General features: G+C 37.4%; 1 protein-coding gene and 1 pseudogene across 1 annotated transcript in view; both read right to left on the bottom strand.

The window, feature by feature from the left end:
- TRIM9 (tripartite motif containing 9) overlaps window positions 1-25,522 on the bottom strand; it is a 173,317-nt gene that overhangs the window by 2,804 nt on the left and 144,991 nt on the right. The window contains exons 8-9 of the mRNA XM_036749208.1: window positions 4,533-4,836; window positions 1,767-1,929 (exon numbers count right to left, since the gene is read on the bottom strand). Coding sequence (XP_036605103.1) covers window positions 1,767-1,929; window positions 4,533-4,836 — 467 coding nt within the window. The remainder of the gene's footprint in view (window positions 1-1,766; window positions 1,930-4,532; window positions 4,837-25,522) is intronic.
- On the bottom strand, window positions 12,882-13,299 carry LOC118841113 (annotated as a pseudogene).

Genomic DNA, 25,522 nt, shown 5'->3' with positions numbered 1-25,522 from the left:
TATACTTCAGAATGTCTACTAATTTTAAATATTCCTAGAGGGTATTCTGAAGCTATGTCAAACCTTTCTATTTATGTTTAGGTATGTTAATACAAACTATCAGCTTTCACATAAACTGATTTATTTAATTCTTACCCAGCTTGATTATATTAATCTTTAAGTTCCTTTTTAGGGAAGCTAGGTGGAACAATGGATAAAGTGGTGGGCCTGGAGTCAGGAAGACTTTCTTTCTGAGTTCAAATGTGGCCTCAGACACTTACTAGCTGTGTGACCCTGGGCAAACCACTGAACTCTATTTGCCTCTCTTCCCTCATTTGTAAAAGGAGCTGGAGAAATGATGCCAAGAAAACCCCAAATGAGGTCATGAAGAGTCAGATATGACTGAAAAGTGACTGAACAACTCAGTTCCTTTTTAGCTCTAAAATTCTGTGATTCAGTGGGGTCATAGACCATGGGAAATCTAGATCGAATTTGTTCAGAACTGTTTTATGTATTGCTCTGATTATATTTTTCTCATCTTTGAGAAGGTTTATCTTACTTCAATATCTTTAGGTAATAAGAAAAGCTCTCATCTCAGGAAAGAATCTTGAAAACCAGGGGAGAATCACAGAACCACAGAATTTCAAAGTTGGAAGGGCTGTCACCAATGATTTCATCTAACTCAGACATTTACAACAATTCTCTCTGCAACATACCTGACAAGTGGTCAGCTGGTCTTTGGTTAACAATCTTCAATGCAGTGGAAACCCATTACTCTCAGGACAGTTCATTTTTGGATAGCCTTAATTGTTAGGAAGTTTTTTCATTATATAAAGTCTAAATTTTCTTCTTTGGGATATCCCTTTGCTCTTGGTTAAGACATCTAGGACCAATATTTAGCTCACTATTTTTCCTCTATGAACAATTAGAGGGTAAATGGAAATTGTGGCAGGAGGTCTTAGATGTGCAGTATGCTGAAGACTTGCCAAGACATTTTTTTCCTCACCAGGGCTACAGCTGGAGGTTCAGGGTAATTGAATCAGTGCATTCTCTTTACCCCATGCAATTAGCCAGAATATTTAGGAAAATCAGAGGAAATGGAGCTGAAATATTTGCTTCAACATGATGAGATCACAAGCATAGGGATAATTCTATATATCTATGTGGATGTATGGTTATAATTAGCTTATGCTGCTCCAGAACCCACTCACAGCATAAAACAAAATAGAGTTATGTAAATTGTAGCTTATGGCTGAATATATGATTGTAATGGCTGTGATCGCTCCTTTTCTCCTGTCCCATGTGATGCCCAAGGGCAGACACTTAAAAATGATATTTCACATTAAAGAGAGTGATGAGCATATAGACCACTGAATGGTTCTTATATAATTGTTTTCATTCCTCCTAAAATATATTCCCAGCCCTTAAAAATTAGATTCAGCATCCTTCATTGACCTGATCTAGGCATATGTCCCACCAATTGCCCTCTGTGTCTCTTTCCCCTTTGACTATCTGTGATAGGGAGGGACCATATTTCTACAATACAATATCAAATTTCGTAGTCAGAACCAAGTAAGCATTCAGTTCCTCTACTTCACTCCACACCTCATCAATCTCCCTGCCCTGTCTTTTTAATCCTCCTCCAGTCTTAAAACCACATCCCTCTCCTCACCATCTCTCCTTGTGATCTTTTTATTTTAATGGTATAAATTTTACTCTAAGGCCATGAGCTTCTGAAACTGCTACAATGAAAATATTTTCTCCATCTGTAGGGGCAAAATACTTACCTGCACATTCCTGTTCAGGCTGACAGCAGGAAAGAATAGACCCTCCATATTCTCAAAGGCAATGGGACCTTGTTGATCTTCATTGATTGAAAACGTTAAGGTTTTTCTATTTAAGTCGAGAAGGACTCCAACTGTGGCTCCCTTTGTTATCCCCCCCTCAGTTCTGTGGGAAAAGAAAATAATTGGTATGGCAGGTCAAATTAATTTTTTCCTTACTTATACATTTGAAAGACTATACCATTCCCGATTAATGAACAATGGATTCTCTCCTTTGCTGCTTCTTAGCATTAAGAAATAAAACAAACACCAATGACAAAAAAACCTAACTCACCAGAGATTAGGTTCTTTTATTATTCTCTACAATAGATTTTAATTATGAATTTCCCTGTTTTGGTATCATACAATCATAGAGATTTTGAGCTTGAAGGGATCTTGATAATCATGTAGTCCAAGATTTTACAGATAAACTGAGACCTCCTCAAGTCACACATTTGGTCAGTAGCAAAGTCTAGATTAGAACTCATATCTCTTGACTTTAGAGGTTTTTTCACAGTACAATGCTGTCCTGATTTAATAGTTAAAACACATACATACAAATAAAAACAAAAACAAAATAGGCATCTAAGCCAAGCCTGAAAAATATGCACAAGGAATTATGTCTTGGGCCTCTTGATGCACATAACATTGAAAGATTCTTCTTGAAAGAGAATCAATAATTTAAAAAATTGAATTTGAATTAAGTAGTTTTAATCAACTTATAACTTCACAGACTCTGACTCCAATTCACTTGTCTAAGAAAATACCTAAACTGGATGAAAATGCCTAAACTGTAGCAATCTCAGGGAACCTGAAGTTAAAGTAACATATTTAAAAAAGCCCATGATGTGCTTCAGTCAGTAGTCTCAAAAATAAAATTGAACAAAATTTATCATATTTGTCCCCCTACACATGCATACACACACACTCACACACACACACACACACACACACACACACACACACACACACACACACACCTTTTGTGATCTGGCTATGTGGAACTTCAGCAGAAAAATATAAATTTAAGAGCTATTTCCTTTCCCTCTCCTCCACTCATAGAATTAAGACTTTATGGCCATTCTATAGGCAGCCATTTTTACAAAATTCAGAAATTATCAATTATACACAATTCTACAAATGACAGCATAGGTTAGATATTGTTTGTACTCAAGATATTTATTTTTTAAGAATTAATCTGAATAGTGCGATTGATATGTGTTGTTCTTTTCCCCTTTACTTCTAAATAATGAATATAAAAAGGGAAGTTGAGTATGGTTCGGATGTGATATCCTTCTAGTTGTGGCTCTGATAGTCACATGATGGGGTCATTGCTCCAAATATAATTTGGGGTGGGGGGGATTATGTCCCTCATCTGAAATCCAGTGTGTATCTAGTTGAAATGATCTAAAAATTCAACTTATATGACGTTGGATAATGCAAGATTGCGTTGATAGAAGTAACAGAGAATCTGTAAGGAAAAAAAACAGTGTAAATCCAAGCCATAAGAAGAGAAGGACATACTGAACTAGGTGACTGGTTGACTAATGTTTCCTCCTGAAGCCTCCTATTAGGGAGAATGTTGTCATCCTACCACGACTTAGTTCTCTTCTTCTCTTAAAGACTGACTCTTTTTTTATTACCGTATAGACTGATGGATATTTGCCCAAGCAGTTCTTTCTGAATGAGATCAGAGTCTTTGAAAGTTACTTGCCCATCCTAGGAAGTTTACAAAGTGTAACTTTAGAAGTGAAAAGAGTTAAAAGTTAAGAAGGACTTCAGGAAAAATGAATTCTTATTACAAAAGTTGCAAAATAAATTTTGTCATATATACAATGCATTTACTTGGAAACACTAGAAAACACAAGGGACTGGACAGATTTTTTTCTCTAACAAATTAGCAATTCTTAACTTAAACACAACATGGTAAAACAATGTTTCAAATACAAAGTGTTAAGAAATGACATCTATTAATTCATCATTGCCTCTTTTAGTCCTATGAATAGCCTGCACACCAAAGTTTCCAGCTTCTCATGTCTCACAAGAAATAGTGGAATGTTTCCAGTTCTTAGCCATCAATACATTAAGTATTAAAGAGAGAGTTCACAATTCCATTTGTATATAAAAATGGGCTCACCAGGATAAACACAGCTGACTGAAATAGAGCCAATATATTATTTAATCAAATCCCAGTATCCAGTTTCCCATTAAATTAGTTACTTAACTTGTATTATACCCAACTTTCAGATGGCAAAAATGAAGTAGGACAGTAACTTGTATAACCACTCAGTTACAATTTTCTTCAGGAAACCTACCTTAATGCCCTCCCCCCACTACAAATTGTCTCTCCTTTTCTGAATCTCTTTGGCTACTGTTCATTTCTCATTCACTAATTCTCTTCCAATTTAGAGTTATTTGTGCACATACTTTATTTGCTATAGGAATGTAAGTGCACCAAGGGCAGAGAGTGCATTTTATTTTGCTTCATTTCCCCGGGACTTAGCATATTTCCTTGTACACACAAGGTATTGAATAAATGTGTGTTGAATTAAATTAACAAAGAAGCTATTTGTTCCAAAGAATTAAACTCTTTGCATATCCATAACACCTGTGCTAGCTTGGTTCTGCAAGCACAGGGGGAAAAAGTGAAGAACTATGACTGGGGTTCTTCTCTTACTAGAAGCTTAATATGAAGGCTTGACTTTTGGCAAGTTGGAAGCCGAAGGGTACCTGTTGGTGTGTGAGTTGTTGTGCATGAACCAGCTCCGATTATTGTCCACATACATTGCCCAAGCTTTGTCATCCTTTCCTAACATCATATCTTTCATCACATCAATGCAGGCCACACCAAAAGCAGGATCTGGATGGTTGTCATAACGATCAACTGTCAGCTCCCAGTAATGGACTCCCTTAGAGAAGCCCGTCTTTCCTAGCACAACCCGATCATCATAGCTACTGCAGGTCACAGTCAGGTTGTCATTGGAGAAGATAATGTCAGAGTGTGCAGAGCCAGGGTCGAAGGCAAACCAGGCAACTGGGAAAAAACACAAAGGGAATCAAGTTATCAAGACTGAACCAGTGACTACAGTCTATTAAAACTGCCTAGACAAGCTGAGGACCTTTATGTTTAGGTACCTTGCCTTTGTGTAGGTAGAAAACTCCTAGGGCCAGAAGGGATAAAATACTGAATATGCCCAAGTGATGACCACTTTACATAGAATAAGACTCAAAGAACTAGATAACTGTCTTAGGAGGGTCAATCTTTGGAAAATGATCTTCTTGCTCAGACTATACTCCCAACTTAGTGATCCAAAAGTGGCGTGGCATCAGTTATGGAAGAAATGCCTTCCTTCATCTGGTGAGTGTCAAAACAATACCACCAGAAAGAAAAGAGGTTTGAACTAAGGTGAAGATATGACAGGGAAAGCGGGAAGTCTAAAATATGGAATTCTCCATGGAGGAAGGAAAACAGAAAAAGGGTCAATATACCTCTCAGGATAGTGGATGAAGTCCAACTGTTCTTGGCTCTACTAAAAACTGAAAGTTGCTCAACAAAATCAGTGTTTATGGCTTCAGTTTTCATGAATAGCTAAGAATTGGCAATGGGGCAGAAATGACGTGAATTCCTTTACAATATAATTTGACAATTTGCTCTCTAAGTCTAAGACATATAATAATTTATAGAAGTACTGGTCTTTTAAACATTAAGGGTAGATAAAATACCATATTAGTGTAAGTGATTATGCTCCAAGTTTTAATTCCCAAATACTATCTTAAAAAATAACACATTTTACACAGATTTATTCACTGGTTTATTGAACCTCTTTATAAGAAACTCACATGCACTCATATTTCTGCATTTTTTAATAGAACATAGGTTATTTCATACCTGCCACCATTTTTTTAATGTCAACTGTTGTCATTCCGAATGAATGGCATGAAGGAAAGAAACAGGAAGTAAAATAGTCATTTATAGGAAAATTGGTATATTTTATGAGCGTTTGCAATAATATTGGATGGTGCTTCATTACTGTAAGGCACTATACAAATTTCAGTTATTACTGTTACTGTGTCCTTTTGGTGGGACTGCATTACTTTGGGGATGAGAAAGAACATTTTTGTCTTAGTGAATTGTACCAATACAAAGTATAACTTTTAGGGTGGTTTGTGTCACCTATAAGTTTTGACAAAATTGCATTCTGAGTTAATGTATAAGAAAACTACAAGGAATTAGACTTTTTTCTGATGAACCATGAAAAAATAGATATAGATTTTTTTATAAAAGGAATTGAAATAGAATCTTAAGAATGATTAGTCACATCTCTTGAATTAAAGTAAGTATCCATTTTCTCTGTGAAGGAAACTGATGGACATAACAAATAAAACTTAGTTATGATAAATATACTTGCCCAGGGGGGTGGAGCCAAGATGGCGGCTGGTAAGCAGGGGCTAGAGTGAGCCCCGTACGGAGTCCCTCCAAAAACCTATAAAAAATGGCTCTGAACCAATTCTAGAATGGCAGAACCCACAGAACAGCAGAGGGAAGCAGGGCTCCAGCCCAGGACAGCCTGGATGGTCTCTGGGTAAGGTCTATTCCACACGGAGCTGGGAGCTGGGAGCTGGCAGCTGGGGGCTGGCAGCTGGGAACGGAGTGGAGCAGAGCCCAGCCTGAGCGGCGTGGAACAACCAAACTTGAAGTCAGGCGGATGGGGCCCCTAGCGCCCTGAATATGTGAGCTGTGGCAGTTACCAGACCCCTCGACCCACAAACACCAAAGACTGCGGAGAAGGTTAGTGGGAAAAAGCTGCGGGAGTGGAAGGAGTTCACGGTTTGGCTTCCAGCCCCGGGGGCAGCGGAGGTGGGGCAGCTACAGTTGCTGCTGCTTCTGGCCCCAGGCCCACCTGGTGGGAGGAATTAAGTGGCGGATCAGAGCAGGAGTGCAACACCCTGCTGAAGATCTAAGCCCAGCCCGGGCTGGGGGTTCTTGGGGAAGGAGTAGTGACGGTCTGACAGAGCTGGCACCTCCCCCCCAAATGTGGAACATAGAACTCGTTAGTCTACAAGCAGTCATACCCCACTGAAAAACTCAAGGGTCAAGTTAGTTGGATGGGAATATGGCCAGGCAGCGAAAGCACACACAGATTCAGTCTCAGACTTTGGATTCTTTCTTTGGTGACAAAGAAGACCAAAACGTACAGCCTAAAGAAGACAACAAAGTCATAGAGCCTACAACAAAAGCCTCCAAGAAAAACATGAACTAGCCCCAGGCCATAGAAGAACTCAAAAAGGAGTTGGAAAAGCAAGTTAGAGAAGTAGAGGAAAAATTGGGAAGAGAAATGAGAAGGATGCAAGAAAACCATGAAAAACAAGTCAATGACTTGCTAAAGGAGACCCAAAAAAATACTGAAAAATACACTGAAGAAAACAACACCTTAAAAAACAGACTAACTCAAATGGCAAAAGATCTCCAAAAAGCCAATGAGGAGAAGAATGCCTTGAAAGGCAGAATTAGCCAAATGGAAAAGGAGGTCCAAAAGACCACTGAAGAAAATACTACTTTAAAAATTAGATTGGAGCAAGTGGAAGCTAGTGACTTTATGAGAAATCAGGATATTATAAAACAGAACCAAAGGAATGAAAAAGTGGAAGACAATGTGAAATATCTCCTTGGAAAAAACACTGACCTGGAAAATAGATCCAAGAGAGATAATTTAAAAATTATTGGACTACCTGAAAGCCATGATCAAAAAAAGAGCCTAGATACCATCTTCCAAGAAATTATCAAGGAGAACTGCCCTGATGTTCTAGAGCCATAGGGCAAAATAGAAATTGAAAGAATCCATCGATCGCCTCCTCAAATAGATCCCAAAAAGAAATCTCCTAGGAATATTGTCGCCAAATTCCAGAGCTCCCAGATCAAGGAGAAAATATTGCAAGCAGCCAGAAAGAAACAATTTGAGTATTGTGGAAACCCAATCAGAATAACCCAAGATCTGGCAGCTTCTACATTAAGAGATCGAAGGGCTTGGAATGCGATATTCCAGAGGTCAATGGAGCTAGGATTAAAACCTAGAATCACCTACCCAGCAAAACTGAGTATCATGTTCCAAGGCAAAATATGGATTTTTAATAAAATAGAGGACTTTCAAGCTTTCTCAGTGAAAAGACCAGAACTGAATAGAAAATTTGACTTTCAAACACAAGAATCAAGAGAAGCATGAAAAGGTAATCAAGAAACGGAAATTACAAGGGACTTACTAAAGTTGAACTGTTTTGTTTACATTCTTACATGGAAAGATGATGTGTATGATTCATGAGACCTCAGTATTAGGGTAGTTGAAGGGAATATGCATATATATATATATGCATATATATATGTTTATGTATATATATAAGTGAATGTGTATGTATGTATAGATCTATGTGTATATGTATGTATGTGTGTGTATATATATGTGTTTATATGTATATATATATTATATATATATATATATGTAAAAGAGAGAGAGCAGACACAGGGTGAGTTGAAGATGAAGGGAAGATATCTAAAAGAAATAAAATGAAATTAAGGAATGAGAGAGCAACATACTGAGAGAGGGAGATAGGGAGAGATAGAATGGGGTGGATTATCTCGCATAAAGGTGGCAAGAGGAAGCAGTTCTGTGGGAGGAGGGGAGAGGGCAGGTGAGGGGGGAATGAGTGAACCTTGCTCTCATCAGATTTGGCCTGAGGAGGGAATACCATACATACTCAGTTGGGTATCTTACCCCACAGGAAAGAAGAGGGAGGAAGATAAAAAAAAAATAAAAGGATGGGGGATGATGGAGGGGAGGGCAGATGGGGGTGGAGGTAATCAAAACAAACACTTTGGAAAGGGGACAGGGTCAAGGGAGAAAATTCAATAAAGCAGGATGGGTTGGGAAGGAGCAAAATGTAGTTAGCCTTTCACAACATGAGTATTGTGGAAGGGTTATACATAATGATACACATGTGGCCTAGGTTGAATTGCTCGACTTATTAGGGAGGGTGGGTGGGAAGGGAAGAGGGGAGAGAATTTGGAACTCAAAGTTTTAAAATCAGATGTTCAAAAAAAAAAAGTTTTTGCATGCAACTAAAAAATAAGATACACAGGCAATGGGGTGTAGAAATTTATCTCGCCCTACAAGAAAGGAAGGGAAAAGGGGATGAGAGGAGAGGGGGGTGATAGAGGGGAGGGCTGACTGGGGAACAGGGCAACCAGAATATATGCCATCTTGGAGTGGGGAGGAGGGTAGAAATGGGGAGAAAATTTGTAATTCAAACTGTTGTGAAAATCAATGCTGCAAACCAAATACGTTAAATAAATAAATTTAAATTAAAAAAAATATATACTTGCCCAGTTGAGAGTAAGGTGCTGATTGTGTCTCAAAATTGCATCCTATAAAGAGATACTATATTACATACATCAAAGATAAGAAAAAGTAACCAACCTTCAAGTTATTCATATACAATAGTAGACCACATTCTGAATAAAGTTAATATGTCCATGATTCATTTAAAACCAGAAACCTTCCCTTTCCCCACTTCCTACACAAGTTTACTACATAACTTTGCTCTGTGAAATCTGTGGTACGCTTTTGCACTGAAAAGTATACATTTTTATTATTCAATAATCCTTTTTCAAACTCTTTGCAATTGTGTAGTTAAAAACCTCATCATTCTATGCTCTATCACTTCTTTATGAGTTCCCCATATTAAGAAGCTTACAATTTTAAAAAGGGAAAAAGAAGAAAATATCTTGCATGAAATGGAGAAATTTTGTAGTTTACAGCTATTCTGTCACGTATGACTATAAACTCATGCTATGTAGATGAACGTAGTTATGCTAAACTATTACTCTGATTTAGGTCTGTTCAATTTTACTAATATATCTAGATAGCAATGTACCCTATATTCCTATTTATCTATATACCTATTATTTAAGTAATATGATATTTATTAATATTGTAATCTTTTGAAAAGTAAAGAGATATTTTGAAAGCCTCATTCTTTTTAGAAGTCAAAGATATTTTGTACCTAGTTATCTAGAGATCTATGTTATAGAGGGGTATCCATGAAATACACCCATACTGTTTCAAACATGAATCATTCCACTGCTTTCCAGAAGAGATTGCAATACACTTTCCTAGCCTCATTCCCATTAGATGTAAAATTTGGGATAGCACCAACAGAGCCTTGTAAATTTGGCTTTAAGGAAATCTAATACTTTCCCATACCCACCCAAAAAAGAGTAATAAGAACTGCTTTCTAATAACATTTTTGAAGGAAGATATATAAAGGATCGAATTAATAGAAAAAATTATCAGGATATTTATTTAAAGTACCTTGCTCTTGTCATAAACTTAGAAATTAGAAAGTTATTTTGTCATGTATAACATCCAATGAAAGGAAGTCCAAGGTTGAGTTGTGACTAGAATTTAAAGAATGTAACCCTACTTTTGGTTAGTATTTTGCTAGGATAAAATGGAAATAATCCATCCATTTGTATTTCATGCTCAGCTTCAACTTGAAGCTGCCTGAGTTTCCATCTGTGAATCAGGGCCCAGTGAATATAATAAAGTTAACTTTTTTTTCCTAATTGAATTTGTAATTGAAATTTCTAATTTAATTCTAATTGAATTTTTTCTAATTGAACTCCTTTCCACACTTATTTCTAGCTGTAGCAGTTATGTAGGCTCTAGTCAGGACTTTTTTTGTTTGTTTTTAATTAATTATGTTTATGTATGTTCACTTTCAAGGCACATCTGCTCCTAAAAGGTATTTCATTTTAAGTACAACATAAAAGAGTTAAAATTCAATTATACAACTATTATAGTACTATTAAATACATCCACCAATCAACTCAAATCACAGTGCTTTTTATTCTTAAGACACATATATTATAATTGTGACATTTTGTTACATCAGACACATGGAAAAAAATTCAGTACCAAAGCGTGTTTAAAAGTATACAGAGAGAAACATGAAAGAAAAAAAGACATGTTTAATAAAGCTTGAAGTCCCCGCATAGCTTTTGGACTGACCGACATAGCATGATCTTCTTCGTTTCTCAATATAGGTGATGGAAAAAAAGGAAAAAAAAAACCTTTGGAAACTACAATGTGTGAAAATGTGCATCCATGAGTATAAAATAGCTCTGAAGAAATTAAGTATGTGTGCTGCTAGGACAAATTTTCTATGTTTTGCTTATTGGGCTGACCCTAGCAAAGTAAAAACCTACGTCTGGTGCCATTACAAGCAAAATGAGCTCAAATCTACCATAACTTGCCTTGATGATAGGTGAAGCAAGAGGCAATTAGATTATCAAACCTTGTAGACTGTGATTATTTAATTATTTTTATCTTATTCTGTTTGTCATAGGTTCCTTTTTTTAACTGAGAAAGTACTATCATGATAGCGGATTATGCCTTGAAATTTTAGCTCTTCTCTTCCTAATTTCCGGGATATAGTCTGCTAGTATCTCTCAAACCTATGTTTAAATCAGCCCATCTTGGCCAGATGGGCCAATCTGCTCTCAGACACAAATGGCTTCCAGGATTCAGCAGCTTCACACCTTCAGAATGTTTCCCTGGCCTTATATAAGTGCTACGTCATGGTATGCTATGACAGAATGGATAATTCATGACAGTGTAAACAAAAAGGATAGTTTGTGAGCAAAAAGTGTGAATGTGAGCAAAAGGAATACTTTTACTGATGTGGAGGGCCTACTTATCAATGTCATTATACACGAACAGCACCTCAAATGGTTTAGTTGTTATATCACACAGACACAACACAAAACGTCATTATCCAAATCCTCTTCACCCCAGAAGCAGGCCATAGACACAGAGAATAATTACCCCCTTGTAGCGTACATGTGAATGTCAAGAACTAAACAAGATATTTCAGAATAAAGGCCCTGAGATTAAGAGGAAACGTCAGATGTGCTCAGCTCACCCGGTACATTCAGAGACTGTAAAGAAGAATGCAAACTCAGCTGGTGGGAAGAGGATCGGATATCAAAGCAGGATCTTCCAGAAAAGCTGGGCTGTAGATTAAGGGTTGATGAGAAAGGACTCATCCTACGAAGCTGTAATCTTTCTGAAGGAGATGGAAAAGCCAAGGTCTGTTCTTCAGAATCTGTGTCTAAATGTAAATCAATGCAAACTAGGTATCAGAAATCTGCCACCTATTTGCACGCTCTTTTTTTCTTTTATAATCAAGATTTTGTTAGTTCATTTGGTAATCAGTACATAGACACTATGAATAAATGCTACATTTAAAAATGCTAGAAAAATCTAAAAATTATGTAGTTGTAATTCTTTTCTGAACTGTTTTTCCAGTGACTTTCTTACTTTACGTTTGGAGGCAACTCTCCCTAAAAAGAGGTTATCAAATGCCAGCATTCTGAATATGGATAAGTATTAGGTCTTTTACAAAGCAAAGTTCCACAAATTCTGTATTTGATAAAAACTACACTTGTTATACACATTTTCCGGACTTTTTATAACACATTAATAAAGTTACTGGAAAAAATTGTACCACCACTACCAAAGATGTCAATGGCACAGATAGCACACAATTTGGAAAGGGAGAACAACACCAGGGAACAGTTTTATTTAGGAAACAATTGTACCGAAAGACAAGATGTATAAAGATTAATTAAAATGAGAGCTTTAAAATTCTTGGTCACAGCTCCAAATTGCTGTCTATGCTTCATTTAATATGATGTCAAAACTGCCTATGGAATGTTAAGCCTAATGCATAAGACACAGAACACATTCCTAGTCAACATTTTATTAATTTCTGGTTGTATTAAAACAAACAAACAAAAACCAAACCGACAACCAGCACATGATTTCACCTCTTTAAACAAGACCGTAAATGAAGCCACTTTAGGTTGGCTTATATTTGTCGAAATATTTTAAAAAATTAATGTGATGATGTGCGATAGAGCTACTAAAAAACTGGCATTTACAAAATAGTTGATAAAAATATTCCTCTGAATTGTACAAGAAGGGAGGTAACAGGGACAATCGTTAGAACACTTGGTATAAGATGTCATTCAGATTTGGTTTCTTTCTCTCCTGCTGAATCAGAGACTGGAACCTCTTCATTTTTAGTTTCTCCGTTTTCTGCAGGCGAGTCATCTTTATTCTCCTCTGGGTTAGTGGCTTCTGCTTCTTTTCCTTTTGCTCCCTTTTTTCCTCTTGTGTGAACTTTTTTGTCCTCGATTTATCCTTCCCAGCTGTCTTTTTGGGCTTAGGTTCAACCTTTGCAAGCACTGGTTTAGCCGACGATCTGGCAGACCTCCTCTTCGGCTCCTCCCTTACTTCCGCTTGGGCAGAGTTCACTTTCCTCCTGGGCACCTTGGCTGCGAGTGTGGATCAGCATCCTCTCCCCACTCACCGGCAAGAGCCCGCAGGAGCGACCGGGCTCTGGGGTCGGAGGGAAAGGGCGGCAGCCGCGGGAACTTCATCCCAAACGGGGCTCCTGGGCCTCCACCCTCTTACTGCCCCAGCCCACTGGGCTGCTAGGACCCGCTGTTTGCGTACTCTTACCGATGCTTTACCAATTACACTAGTACAAAGCCTGACCCCATGGGGAAGGGGCGTTACACGTCCCCTCTTTTAAAAATGGGGTTTGGGGGCAGGAACAAAGTAGAGGAGATATTTACAAGTAGAGCGAGAGAGAACGAGAGCGAGCGAGAGAGAGCGGGTGGGAGAGAGCGAGCGAGGGAGAGGGGAAGAGGGAGGAAGAGAGGGAGGGGGAGGAAGAGAGGAAGGAGGAGGAAGAGAGGGGGGGAGGAAGAGGGAGAGGGAGAAAGACAGAGATGCACACACAGAGACAGAGAGACAGGGAAGATAGGAATGTATACATGGATATTTGTGTATCCCTGCTCTTTCTTTCCTCTGACATTTCAAATAGCATGACTTTTATTCTTCCAAAATGTTAAGTCGTAATCAAACAATTAGTACATTTCTCTTTTGCCATTAAATATTCATGTTGAAGTTTACTCTTGAAAGTAAATTTTACTAGGTGGTGACCCAAAGGGCTATTAAAGCCTTATCCTAGATGTTGGCAAATTTATTCAGACAACAAAATCCTTCTCATAGGTTTTTGCATGAGTGATGATGATAATTAGGTATCATCTGCATGACTGTAATTTTCCCTTTCCCTCTTAACATGTTATTTCTCTTAAGAAATGTTTTTCCTTGAAAATATATTGGTTTTTTTTTCTACAACAGATAGCAAAACACTCTCAAAGCTTTGGTCTTTGTATGGGAGGGCTGCTATAAAACTCAAGTGGCTTAGAGAAGAAAATTCTCGACTGGCCTACTGTTCAGTAAAGGAAACTGGATTCTTGTCCTATGAAGTTATGTTTAGATCCTGGAAATTTCAATTAACCTCTTTATAACTATAAAAATAAATTGACCTCACAAAGACATAATATGGGTTACTTGTTAAATACCTGGAAACTATATAAAGGATATGTTCAGGGGCATGCTGGCAAATGTTTAATATCTAGCTCTCGAAAAAAAAGTATGCACAACAAATTTAAATTGAATCTACATTATTATCATTTCCCATCACTTTCTTTTTTTGATTTTTTTTGGGCAGGGCAATTGGGGTTAAGTGACTTGCCCAAGGCCACACAGCTAGTACATGTGTCAAGTGTCTGAGGCTGGATTTGAGCTCAGGTCCTCTGACTCCAGGGCTGGGGCTCTACTCATTGCACCACCTAGCTGCCCCCCATCACTTTCTTAAATCTAGATACTCAACAAAATCAAGCCCTGATTTATAACATTTGCTTATTTTGAGGTATAAATCCTTACGTAGAACATTTAACAGTTGACTCTTGTGAGTTGGTACAAATTGGCTGCACACCACTAGGTATGTTATTTATTCAAAGAAGAAGCATTGGAGAAATGCTGAGTTAGTGTAAGGATATTCTTAATTATTTGTCCTGGACAACTAGAACAGCTAGTGGATTGATTTTCCTAAGTTGCAAAAAAAATCCATTTCCTGCCTTAAATAAGAGAAATGTATTATGTTCAAATATGTACTCATTCCAGGTCATTTAATACTAACCAGATGAGGTGCAAGAGGCTGGTCATAAGTTGATTCTTTATCATTTTTGTCTTTGAATTCCATTTTAGAGGGACCAGAAATTATGAGATACAATTGGTTTTCTATACCATTTTTAGTTCAAATACTACCAGGTAAGTTTCTTTAAACCATTTTGGTGGCTGCGGACATTTTGCTATTTAGATTTGTTAACATTCTCATCATTGAGATGGTCACTTATTTCACTATGATTCTCTGTGAGTGCTAGATATTTAGTAAACAGAATAGTGGTGGTAAATGTGTCCATCTCTAGGAGTCACTTTGAATTAAGACCAGGCAAAAGTTCTTGTTAGGCTGATCCCAGCAAAGTAAAAATCTGTGTCTAGTGTTATTACAGGCAAAATGAGCTTAAATCTGTTATAACTTGCCTTGATGTCAAGTGAAGCAAGAGGCAGTTAGATTATCAGACCTGTGGATTTAAATTACTTAATTATGTTATCATATTTTTGTCATAGGTTCCTTCTTTTAACTAAGAAAGTACTGTTGAATTTATTTCTGTGGAAGATTTTAAAAGCTGTGATAAAATAATATAAATGCTCACGAATATTTTTTTTTATTTTGGAACAGCTTATAGCTATATTTATCAAACTGTGTAATACTAGTTTCATCATTAAATAAATTAAAAGTTTTTTCATCTAATAAGAATCTACTTGGAGATTTCATTATACACTGGCAGTTGATTTGTTATTCTTAAATCTAAAGTTGCTTTAAAATATAAGGAAAAGAACACATGATAGAATTCATTTTGAATAATTCTGAATCTTGGCCCAATCATCAGAAAAATCAGTTGAATTGTTTGATGAAAACATTTATAATGGTTCCATCAAAACCAACTATAATTTTACTTAACGATTTCATTCTCACCAATAGGAAGAACTTCAATGAAGAAACTTCTCTCTGGGCCAATGATGTACAGCTTGGCACTGTGATAGTTTTGTCTATGGATTTTGCCAGCGTACCTTCTCCCCCTGTGTGCTCCTTCTCCCATTGAGGACTTCCTCCCAGAACCTCATTTTTTAGGAAGTGCTCAGATCCACCATGCTTTACTTTTTGAACTTTGCCCCAGTCTCCCTCAGCCCCATAAATATGTACCCCTGTCTTCCCCTATAAAGATATAAGCTTCTTGATAGCTCAGTCAGTTTTCAATCATGTCTGACTCTTCATGACAATTTAGGGTTTTCTTGTCAAAGATACTAGAGTGGTTTGGCATCTCCTTAACCAGCTCATTCTACAGGTGAGGAAACTGAGGCAAACAGGGTTGAATGACTTGCCCAGGGTCACAAAACTAGTGTCTGAAGCCAGATTTGAACTCAGGAAGATGAGTCTTCCTGACTCCAGGTCTGGCATTCTATCTACTTCACCACCTAGCTCCCTTCACAGCAGGGGCTATCTTTATTTTTACTTGTATTGGTATGCTTTTCATGTAGTAACATTTAATAAATGCTTGCTGACTTGAATTGACTTGCCAAAATCTTACCATATAAATGGTTTTCTTGACGACCACTTCATTTTCCAGGTTTCAGCTCCTGAGCATCTGTCCTGCTCAGATAAATCTCTTATTGCCCATCACTTTACCATCCCTTTCCCATTCTTGGCTCTTCTCTCATTGTATACCCTACTTGTGGTATGTCATTTCCCAACATCTTGTCAAGTTCTCACTCATTTTTAACTCAAGCAATAACTAAAATCTCACTTCTTCCACATAGCCTTCCATTTAGTTAGAAGACATGGAAGTGTCTAAACTGGATTACTTGTACTGATGAAGAAATAGCCCCAGACTAAAAAAATATTTTTTTTACTAATTTTCTTTGTGTCTGGCATAGATTTTTCAAAAATAGAAGTATTCTTATTATAACTCTCTCTGCAGGTATACCCAAATTGACTGAAATATAAAGAAGGTACATTCAGAATTGGTAACTTCTAGGGCAAAGCTAAGCTATATGCTCAAAATTTTGTGTTCCCTAGCAGAATACATTTTAAAGTACACCAACATTTCAGATAAATATCTAAGTTCATTTTCACTAGAAAATTATTGTCAATTTAATATGCCATTAGAGATGGGGGCAGGTAGGTGGTGCAGTGGCTAGAACACTGGGCCTAGAATCAGGAAGATCTGAGTTCAAATCTGGTCTCACATACTTACTAGCTGTGTGACCCTAGACAAGTCACTTAACCCTTATTTGCCTCAGTTCCTCATCTCTAAAATGAAGTCACAGTGAAGAAGGAAATGGCAAACCACTGTAGTATTCTTTGACAAGAAAACCCCATTGACAAAAGTCTATGGGATCATGTAGAGTCAGACACTACTGAACAACTAAGCAACAAGAGATAGGAAAGCAACTCCTTAAGAAGATTCTCATCATGGTGTATATCATGTCCTAATATGGTCCAAGCTTTGTTGTACAATTCTGGGATATTCTTTTATAAATGTATGTAACATACACTCAAAAATTGTAAAATGTATTAACAATGTAAATTGATTCCCAAATTTTAAATTGTATTTTTACCTACCTAAATACCCGATTTAGTGTTTTGCACATATCGGAAAGTTATTAAATTATTTATGACGCTGGTGAATGCAATGTTTTGTCAACCTAATCTTTTCTTTTATTGGTTATATCAGCTTCTAGAAGTGTGTGGTGTAGATGAAAGGGTAGTGTTCAGAAAGACAAATTGTTCCCTTTCAGCTGGCCTCTCCTCTTATGTGGTCAGAGCCACTTTATTCCATCTCTTTTGTCATACACCTTTCTTTATAGTCAATATCTTTAGCTCCACCCCTGGGGGTGGGGAGAGGGATAGGTTTTCCCTAAATCTGTGTGGGGCTTTAGAGGGACTGAAAATTCCTAAAGCAATCGGCCCCAGAAGAGATAATTCCAGTGCTTTCGCCACAGGGAAACGTTTAGGTTCAGGTGTGCCTAGGTTCATTTGGTCTGGAATTTAGATCTTCAGGTCCTCAGGTGAAGCCCTTTGAGTGAACCCAAACTTCACAGAACAAATCCTTTTAATAAAAAGATTTGTTCTGCAAAACTTGGACTCAGTCAAAAGGCTGTATCCAAGGACCTAGAAGGCCATATGTGGCCTCAAGGCCCCAGGTTCCCCACCTCTGGCTCTAGATCCATTGGGTCAGTCTTGGCTTTGGGAAGTTGTAAAATACAAATCAATAAAAGTATCTTAAACATCTAGATCTGCTCTTCCTAGGTACACGATGACTCATTTGCCTTCTTTCTAACTGCATTTATTAACAAAGAATACATATATAAATTAGTATACTGATGCAATTACATGAAATTAAATGAAAGTTTCATTTAAAGTAAGTGACAAAATAGAAAGCAAACAAAATCTTAATGAAGAAGGATCAGCAAAGTAGATTCATTTCTCCATGAAATAATAAGGTATGGGGAGAAGAGTCGGGGCATGGGAGTTTTGAATTTATAGGGCTGTATCTCTGTAGAATTACAGGCACATGGCTTGTGTGAAGCTCCAATTACACAGTCCTGATAAGAGTATCAATGTACTCTTGTTTTTTCTGCTTCTTGTTTCAGTGTCATGAAGCTGTAGAAGAGATAGGTAGCAGTCCCTGCTTCCAATCATGTTGTTAGTGACCCTTTGGCACTGGTGGAGTTCTTCACCTCCCCTCCTTGGTGCATTTGTTCACTTATTCCCTTTCACCAAGCTTCAACTCTCCCTCTTCTTTAGGATGAAAGTGAGAAAAACTGCCCTTTCAAAAACACCCACCAAGACTGGAGCAGACATATATTGGGGGATTCATTTGTGGCAGTAAATATTGATCTTAAATGCCCCACTCTATATCAGCATTTTTTTTGATTTTCAACCACAAGACCCCCCAAATTTTTTATTTGAAATCCAAAGACTTGAATTCAAGTACTAGCTCTGCTAAGTTTTAATCTTGGATTGTTTATTTAACTTCCCTGAATTTTGGTTTTCCCGTCAATAAAATTTAAATTTGAGACTAGGTGTTCTTTAAGGTCCATTTTAAATGAAAATTATGATTCTATTTTCTATTGCTATTTGTTTTTGTGGTTCAGTCACGTCTGACTCTCTAAGACCCCATGACTACACTGTCTATTGGGTTTTCTTGGCAAAGATTGAAATTGTTTGCCATTTCTTTCTCTTGTGGATAAAGGCAAACAGAAGTTAAGTGACTTGCATAGTGACACACAGCTAGTCTGAGGCCAGATTTGAATTCAGGTCTTCCTGACTACAGCCCCAACGCTCTATTCACTGAGCTACCTAGCTGCCTCCTATCGTTCTTAACAAATAGTTAACAAGTACCAATCAGCTTTCTTCTGAGTCAAGTGAGAAAGAGTAAATATAGTAGCTGTTCCTTCTTGCCAAGAATGGAATCATGATTTTTTCCCCCTCCTCCTATCCTTGTGCTTGAAACCAAAAACTTGATAAATTTACCAGCAGCTGGGCACTAGCCAAATGTGGAGGTTGGAATCCCAGCACAGTAAAATTAGGCTTTTCAGTAAGACTTGCCCAAGTTATGTTAAAGCCCGGTTACAGGAGAACAATTAAAGCTGCTTTTGTCAGAAATACGACAGAAGATAGGGGAACAAAAAATAAGCAGTCCTTTAAATGACCCTTAAATGTCCCCAAAAAGACAAAAATATGCTAATGGGCCCACAATTTACAACAAAAAGTGTCATTTATAAAAATAACTTTGTTAAATAGTGACAGAAATTGCAGTTTGGGAAGTGGCTGAAAAACAAGTATTTTGATTTTTTCTTTTTAAAGCAATCAATAAAAGACTTCTTGCCAACCATGAGAGACCTATGCATTCTATCAGTGATTCCACTGAACAATATTATTTCTATTGTAGAACGCATTGCCATGGTAGCACGCCTATCCCTACTTTCACTATTTTTGTTAAAGGCACTTTTACAATCACCTAGATTTGGTATCTCACATTCATCCTTGACTTTATACAATCCTGAACACCCCTACCTTACCCCCCCATACTAAATCAGTTCCCAAGTCCTTCACATCTATTGTATCCATTCTCTTCTCTCACATGGCTCCCACTCTATTGCAGACCCTCATTACTTCTCAGTTATTTTCAGACCCTCATCACTTCTCAATTATAGTATTGTACTGGCTTCCTAATTTATCTCTCTTCTCCATTTACCCCCTTCTGCAATCCATGCTCCAAGCAACTATCAAAATAATCTTCCTAAACTTCCAATTTGGCACTATTTCTTAAATGTTCACAAAGTTTCATTGGCTCTCTGTTGCATTTAGGGTGAAATACAAACCCCTCTGTCATTTAAAGCTTTTCACAATTTGACTCCAAAATCTGGTTCCTTTTTCTCTCTCTTTGACTTAAATGGGTTGGTTATATTCCCAGTTGTGGGTTTGCTAAGTTCAAGGTTATGCACAATTTATAGAATTTTGGGATATAGTTCCGAATTGTTTGTGAGAATGTTTCAATCAGTTCATGTAATCCTTTTACTTGTCATTTTCTCATTGACAGTTATATGTGTGTAAAAAAACAATTGTTTTAATTTGAATTTTCCATGTGGTTGTGGATAGCTTGCCTTTTTTCTCTTGAGAATTACTTGTCCACATTCTTTGTCTATTTATCTGTTGGCAAATCTCTTTGTTCAGTCAAACATTTACTGAATATCTATTATGTGTTTAGCACTAAGGATATAAAGACAAAAAAAAACCCCAACCCCAAACAAACAGCAAAACCCAAAATGGAAAGAAGTCCCTGCTCTCAAAGAGCTCATTTTCTAATGTGACAACTTACAAACAATTATGTAGAAAGAAGCTCTATACAGCATAATTTGGAGGTAATTGAGAGAGGGATATGGGGAAATGCTTCTGATAGAAAGTGGGATTTTAGCTCAGACTCAAAGGCAGCATGGGAAGCCTAGCTGGAAATGAGGAGGGAAGAGAATTTCAATTATGTTCCATAGCTGTAGAAAGGCCCAGAGTTGGAAGATGGGCTGTGTTGTGCAAAGAATAGCAAAGAGGCCAGTGTCAGAATATGTGGAGAGGAGTAAGATTTAAGAAGACTGAAAAGGTAGGAACCAGGCAAGTTATAAAAGGCTTTAATGCTAAATAGAGGATCTTATATTTAATCCTAGAGGTAATATGGAGGCATTGGAGTTTGTTGAATAAAGGTATGTTGCACTCAGATCTTTGCTTCAGAAAGATCAATTGGATAACCAAGTGTAGGAAGGCCTGGAATGTGGAATGACTGATGAGAAGATCAACCAACAGGCTAGTATAATAATCTAGGCATAATTTCATGTGGGCCTGCATCAAGGTAGTGGCAGTGGCAGTGGAGAGAAGGGAGCACATACAAAAGATTTTAGGAAGGTAGAATAGATAGGACTTGGCAAAATATTGGATGGGGGGATGTGACAGAAAGTGAGGCATTGAGAATGACACCTTGCTTGTGAGCCTGAGTGACTGAGAGGATGGAAGTACATTCAGTAGTACTAGGGAAGTTAGGTAGTATTTTTGGGGAAAAAGATATTGAGTTCAGTTTCAACATATTCAATTTCAGGTATCTAAAGAACATTTAATATAAAATAGATAGTTGGACATATAAGACCAGAGTTCAGGGGAGAAGTCAGTGATGAATGTGATTATAATCTATACAGAGGTGACATTTGAATCCAAGGATGTTGCTGACATCTTCAAATAATAGAGAGGGAGAAGAGAAGGCCCAGAACAGACCCGTGGGGGCATTCATGATTAGGGGGCATGGTCTAGATGAAGATAGAGCAAAGAAGAGTGAGAAGAGAATGTCTTCCTTTTGGATCTTATGAATGTAAATATCTTGGACTCTGGAAAGGCTGAGGTTTGGCTAGGCATAGTCAACAATATGATAAGGGGCTAGGGATTCAAGAGAAGAGGACCATGTAGAATTGAATTGGTTCACCAAGGAATCAAGATGGGGAGATGGCTTGGGAGAGAATTAAGGGGTCAAGGGACTAGAATTCACAATAAAGATAAAGAGCGGGGTTATGCAAGGAAAGGCAGAGGAAGAGGTGAAAATTCTCTTATTATGGTTGGATAAGGGGATTTAAGAATTCTTCCACATTGAGGTAATACATTTGTGGGTGAAGGCAAGATTGTGGGTATGGCCCACAATTTGTGTGTGGCTGAATTGGGATGGAGGAGAGTAGGTTGAGGAACAGAGTGGTTAGGGTATTTGAGGGAGAATCAGTATGTATATTGAAGTCTCTTAGTATGAGGGTAGAAGTGGGAGAGGAGAAGAAAAATTTAAAAGAGATATCAAACTCATTGAGGAAATAAGGTGAGACACTCAGAAGTCTCTAGATTGGGTGGTAGATATGAATAACATGAATCTCAAAGAAAGAGAGGTTACAGAGTGAAGAAAGAAAGGGGAGAACCTGGAAATGGCACTGGGGAGCAAGGACTATTCCAACTCTCCCACCTTGACCAGTGGGCTGAGGAGAATGAGTGAAGGTACAGCCAGTACAAAGAAAGATGGCCAGGGTGCCTGTGTCATCAGGGGAAAGCCAGGTTTCAGTTAGAGCTAGTAGAAGTAAGTAGTGGGAGGATAATAGATTTAAGATGAAGGGAAGTTTGTTGCCTATCATAGTGTTTCTATTATATTTATGGTGATTTGAGACTTCCATTATCTGCTGGAAACTGCAAGTCCCCTGAGGAAAAGCTGCTAGGGGCCTGGCTAGGCATCTTCTATCAGCCCCAAAGCAACACTTCTGTCTGTAGCAGCACATGACTGTTTCCATCTCTTGCTGCCAGCTCAATCTCTCAACTGAATTGTGGAGAATCTCTGGTACATAAAAGAGCAATCTTCCCTTTGGCATCAGACCTCCCTTATCTTGCTGTGTCTATCCTTGAAAGGTAGAGGAATGGCATTCTTCATCCAACAATGATCATTCTCTCACCTTTCATATCCCAGTGATTCTGAACGTCTTTGATTTTCATCCAAAACCTATTCCACATCCTCCACCACCTAATTTCTTATCCTCAACCTTCTTCCCCAATACCCTTACCCTAAAATTTCATTATAATTCCACCCAGCCCTTCCACTGTGCCCTCCGGAATATGTGTTCCAGAGACAACAAATTTTCTTTCATCTTAAATCTTTTTCTCTCCCACTCCCTCCATCTACTGAAGCTTACTAAAATCTAGCTTCCCTCCTGATGATCCAGCCTCTCTGGCCACACTTTCCAGTACTGGTTGCACCTTTACTCATTCTCCTCAGCATATTGGTGGAGGAAAGGGAGTTGAGATACTTCTTGCATCCTATTACATTACAGGGCAACACCGTCCTGCCAGTCCCTCAAACTCACAATGTAGTCATCACCTTGGATTCCTACATTTCACCCCAACCCCATATTCAATCTGTTGCTAAGGCTAGACTTCACCTTTGCAACATCTCTCCTAAATGCCCCCTTCTCTCCTCTGACCATTCTAATACAGGCCTTCATCACCTCATGGCTGGATTATTGCACTAGTTAGACCTGCCTACCTCAGTTACCTTCCAATTCTAATCCATTCTCCATTCAGCCACTAAACTGATTTTCCTGAAGTGCAGGTGTGATCATGTCAGTAAACTCCACTGGCTTCTCATTGCCTCCAGGAGCAAACATAAAATGCCGTATGGCATTTAATCCTTCATAACCTGGCCCTCTCCTACCTTTCCAGTTTTCGTAAACTTCATTCCCTGATATGCATGTATTCTGCGCTTCAGTGACACTGGTTTCCTAGCTGTTCCAGCACTAATTCACTCCATCTCTCAGCTCTGAGTATTTTTTTTCCTAGCTACCCTCCATGCCTGGAACACTATTCTTCCACTCCAATTACTGACCATTCTGGCTTACTTTAAGTCCCAATTAAAATCCCAACTTCTACAGGAAGGCTTCCCAATCCCTCTTAATTCCAGTGCCTTCCCTTTTATTTCCCATTTATCCTGTATGTAGCTCACTTTGCGTATATCTGTTTGCATGTTGTCTCCCCAATTAGAATGTAAGCTTCTTGAGAGCAGGGATGGTGTTTTGCCTCATTTTGTAAGGCAATCTCCCTGGCACATAGTGAGTGTTTAATAAATGCTTATTGATTTATTGGTATGTAATATTTATACAATATTTCATATTTTTCTAATCTTAATGAGCACTAAATTAAATGAGCCCTTCATGTACATTGTAGGAATATATTCTACATCAAACTGTGAATCTCATATATAGCACTTGTTTTTCTTTTCAAAACAATAACCCAATAAATCCAACATGTAACTTTTAATAATTCATTTTATGTAGATAATATTTTTCATGTTGAGGAAAAGTTCACTTATTTTTTAATAGCCTATTTTTGTATATTATAGATAGAATCATGACTATTATTGCTTTCATTACTACTACTTTAAATATTATGTCATAATTTTCCTAATATTGAACCAATCTGCACTCCTATTATGATTCTAGCATTTCAATTTGTTGCCAAGGCCTACATTTTTCCTTTGCAACATCTCTCCTAAGTCCATCTTCTTTACTCTGACACTGCCACCGTTCTAAAAAGGTCTTCAATACCTCATGCCTGGATAATATTTTATTCAACATCTTTATATGATTATTCATTAGAGGTACTATTCCTTTAATTTTCTTTTTCTCTCCTTAGTTTAGGGATTAAGATTATATTTGCCTTAAGCAATTTTTTTGGTAGAATCTCATTTTCCTATTTTTCCAAATAGTTTACATATTAGAATTAATTATTATTTAAATGTTTTCTAGAATTCACTTATAAATCCATCTGATCTTACATTATTTTTCCCTGGGAATTGTTTTGAGTTTCAATTTTTTTCTGAGACTAGGCTATTTAACATTATTTTTTTTCTTTCTGTCTGGACATTTTATATTTTTTTTGTAAATATCCACCAAGCTATCAGGTTGTTTTTTTTTTTTAAAGCACAAAGAGAACAAATAGTTTCTAATAATTTTCTTTAATTTTCCTTAATTTGTTGTGAATTGTTATTTTTAATTTTTTTGTATTTGCAATTAGATTTTCCTCTGTTTTATCTGATCTTCTACCTCCTTTTCAATCAGGTTGATTAAAGCCTTATTGATTTTGTGGATCTTGTCATAGAACCAGATTTCATTTTTTGATTATCATTTCTATAGTCATTTTGGATGCATGGATTTTTTTTCTTTTTTCATCCAATTAATTTTTTTCAGTTAGCCACTTCCATTGAGGAAGAAAAACAAAATTTCCATTACAAAAGTGTATAGTAAATTAAAACAAATTTCCCCAATGACCATGTCCTAAAAAGGTTTCAGTCTGCATTCTGAGTCAATCTGCTTTCTGTCAGGGGATAGGTAGCATGCATCATCACAAATCTTCTCAAATCATGATTAGTCGTTATGTTGATCAGAGTTTTAACATTCCTTCAAAATTGTTTTTCATCACAGTAATGTTATTTTGTAAATTGTTTTCTTGTTTCTATTCACTTCACTTCGTATCATTTCATATTAGTATTATTAGGTTTCTGTGAAACTATCCCCTCCATTATTTCTTACAACACAACAGTTTTACATCACATTCATCTATCA

Source organism: Trichosurus vulpecula, chromosome 3 (assembly GCF_011100635.1).
Source record: "Trichosurus vulpecula isolate mTriVul1 chromosome 3, mTriVul1.pri, whole genome shotgun sequence".
NCBI classification, from domain to species: domain Eukaryota; kingdom Metazoa; phylum Chordata; class Mammalia; order Diprotodontia; family Phalangeridae; genus Trichosurus; species Trichosurus vulpecula.
The sequence above is the reverse complement of the archived record's forward strand: the minus strand, read 5'-3'. Positions and strand labels throughout refer to the sequence as shown.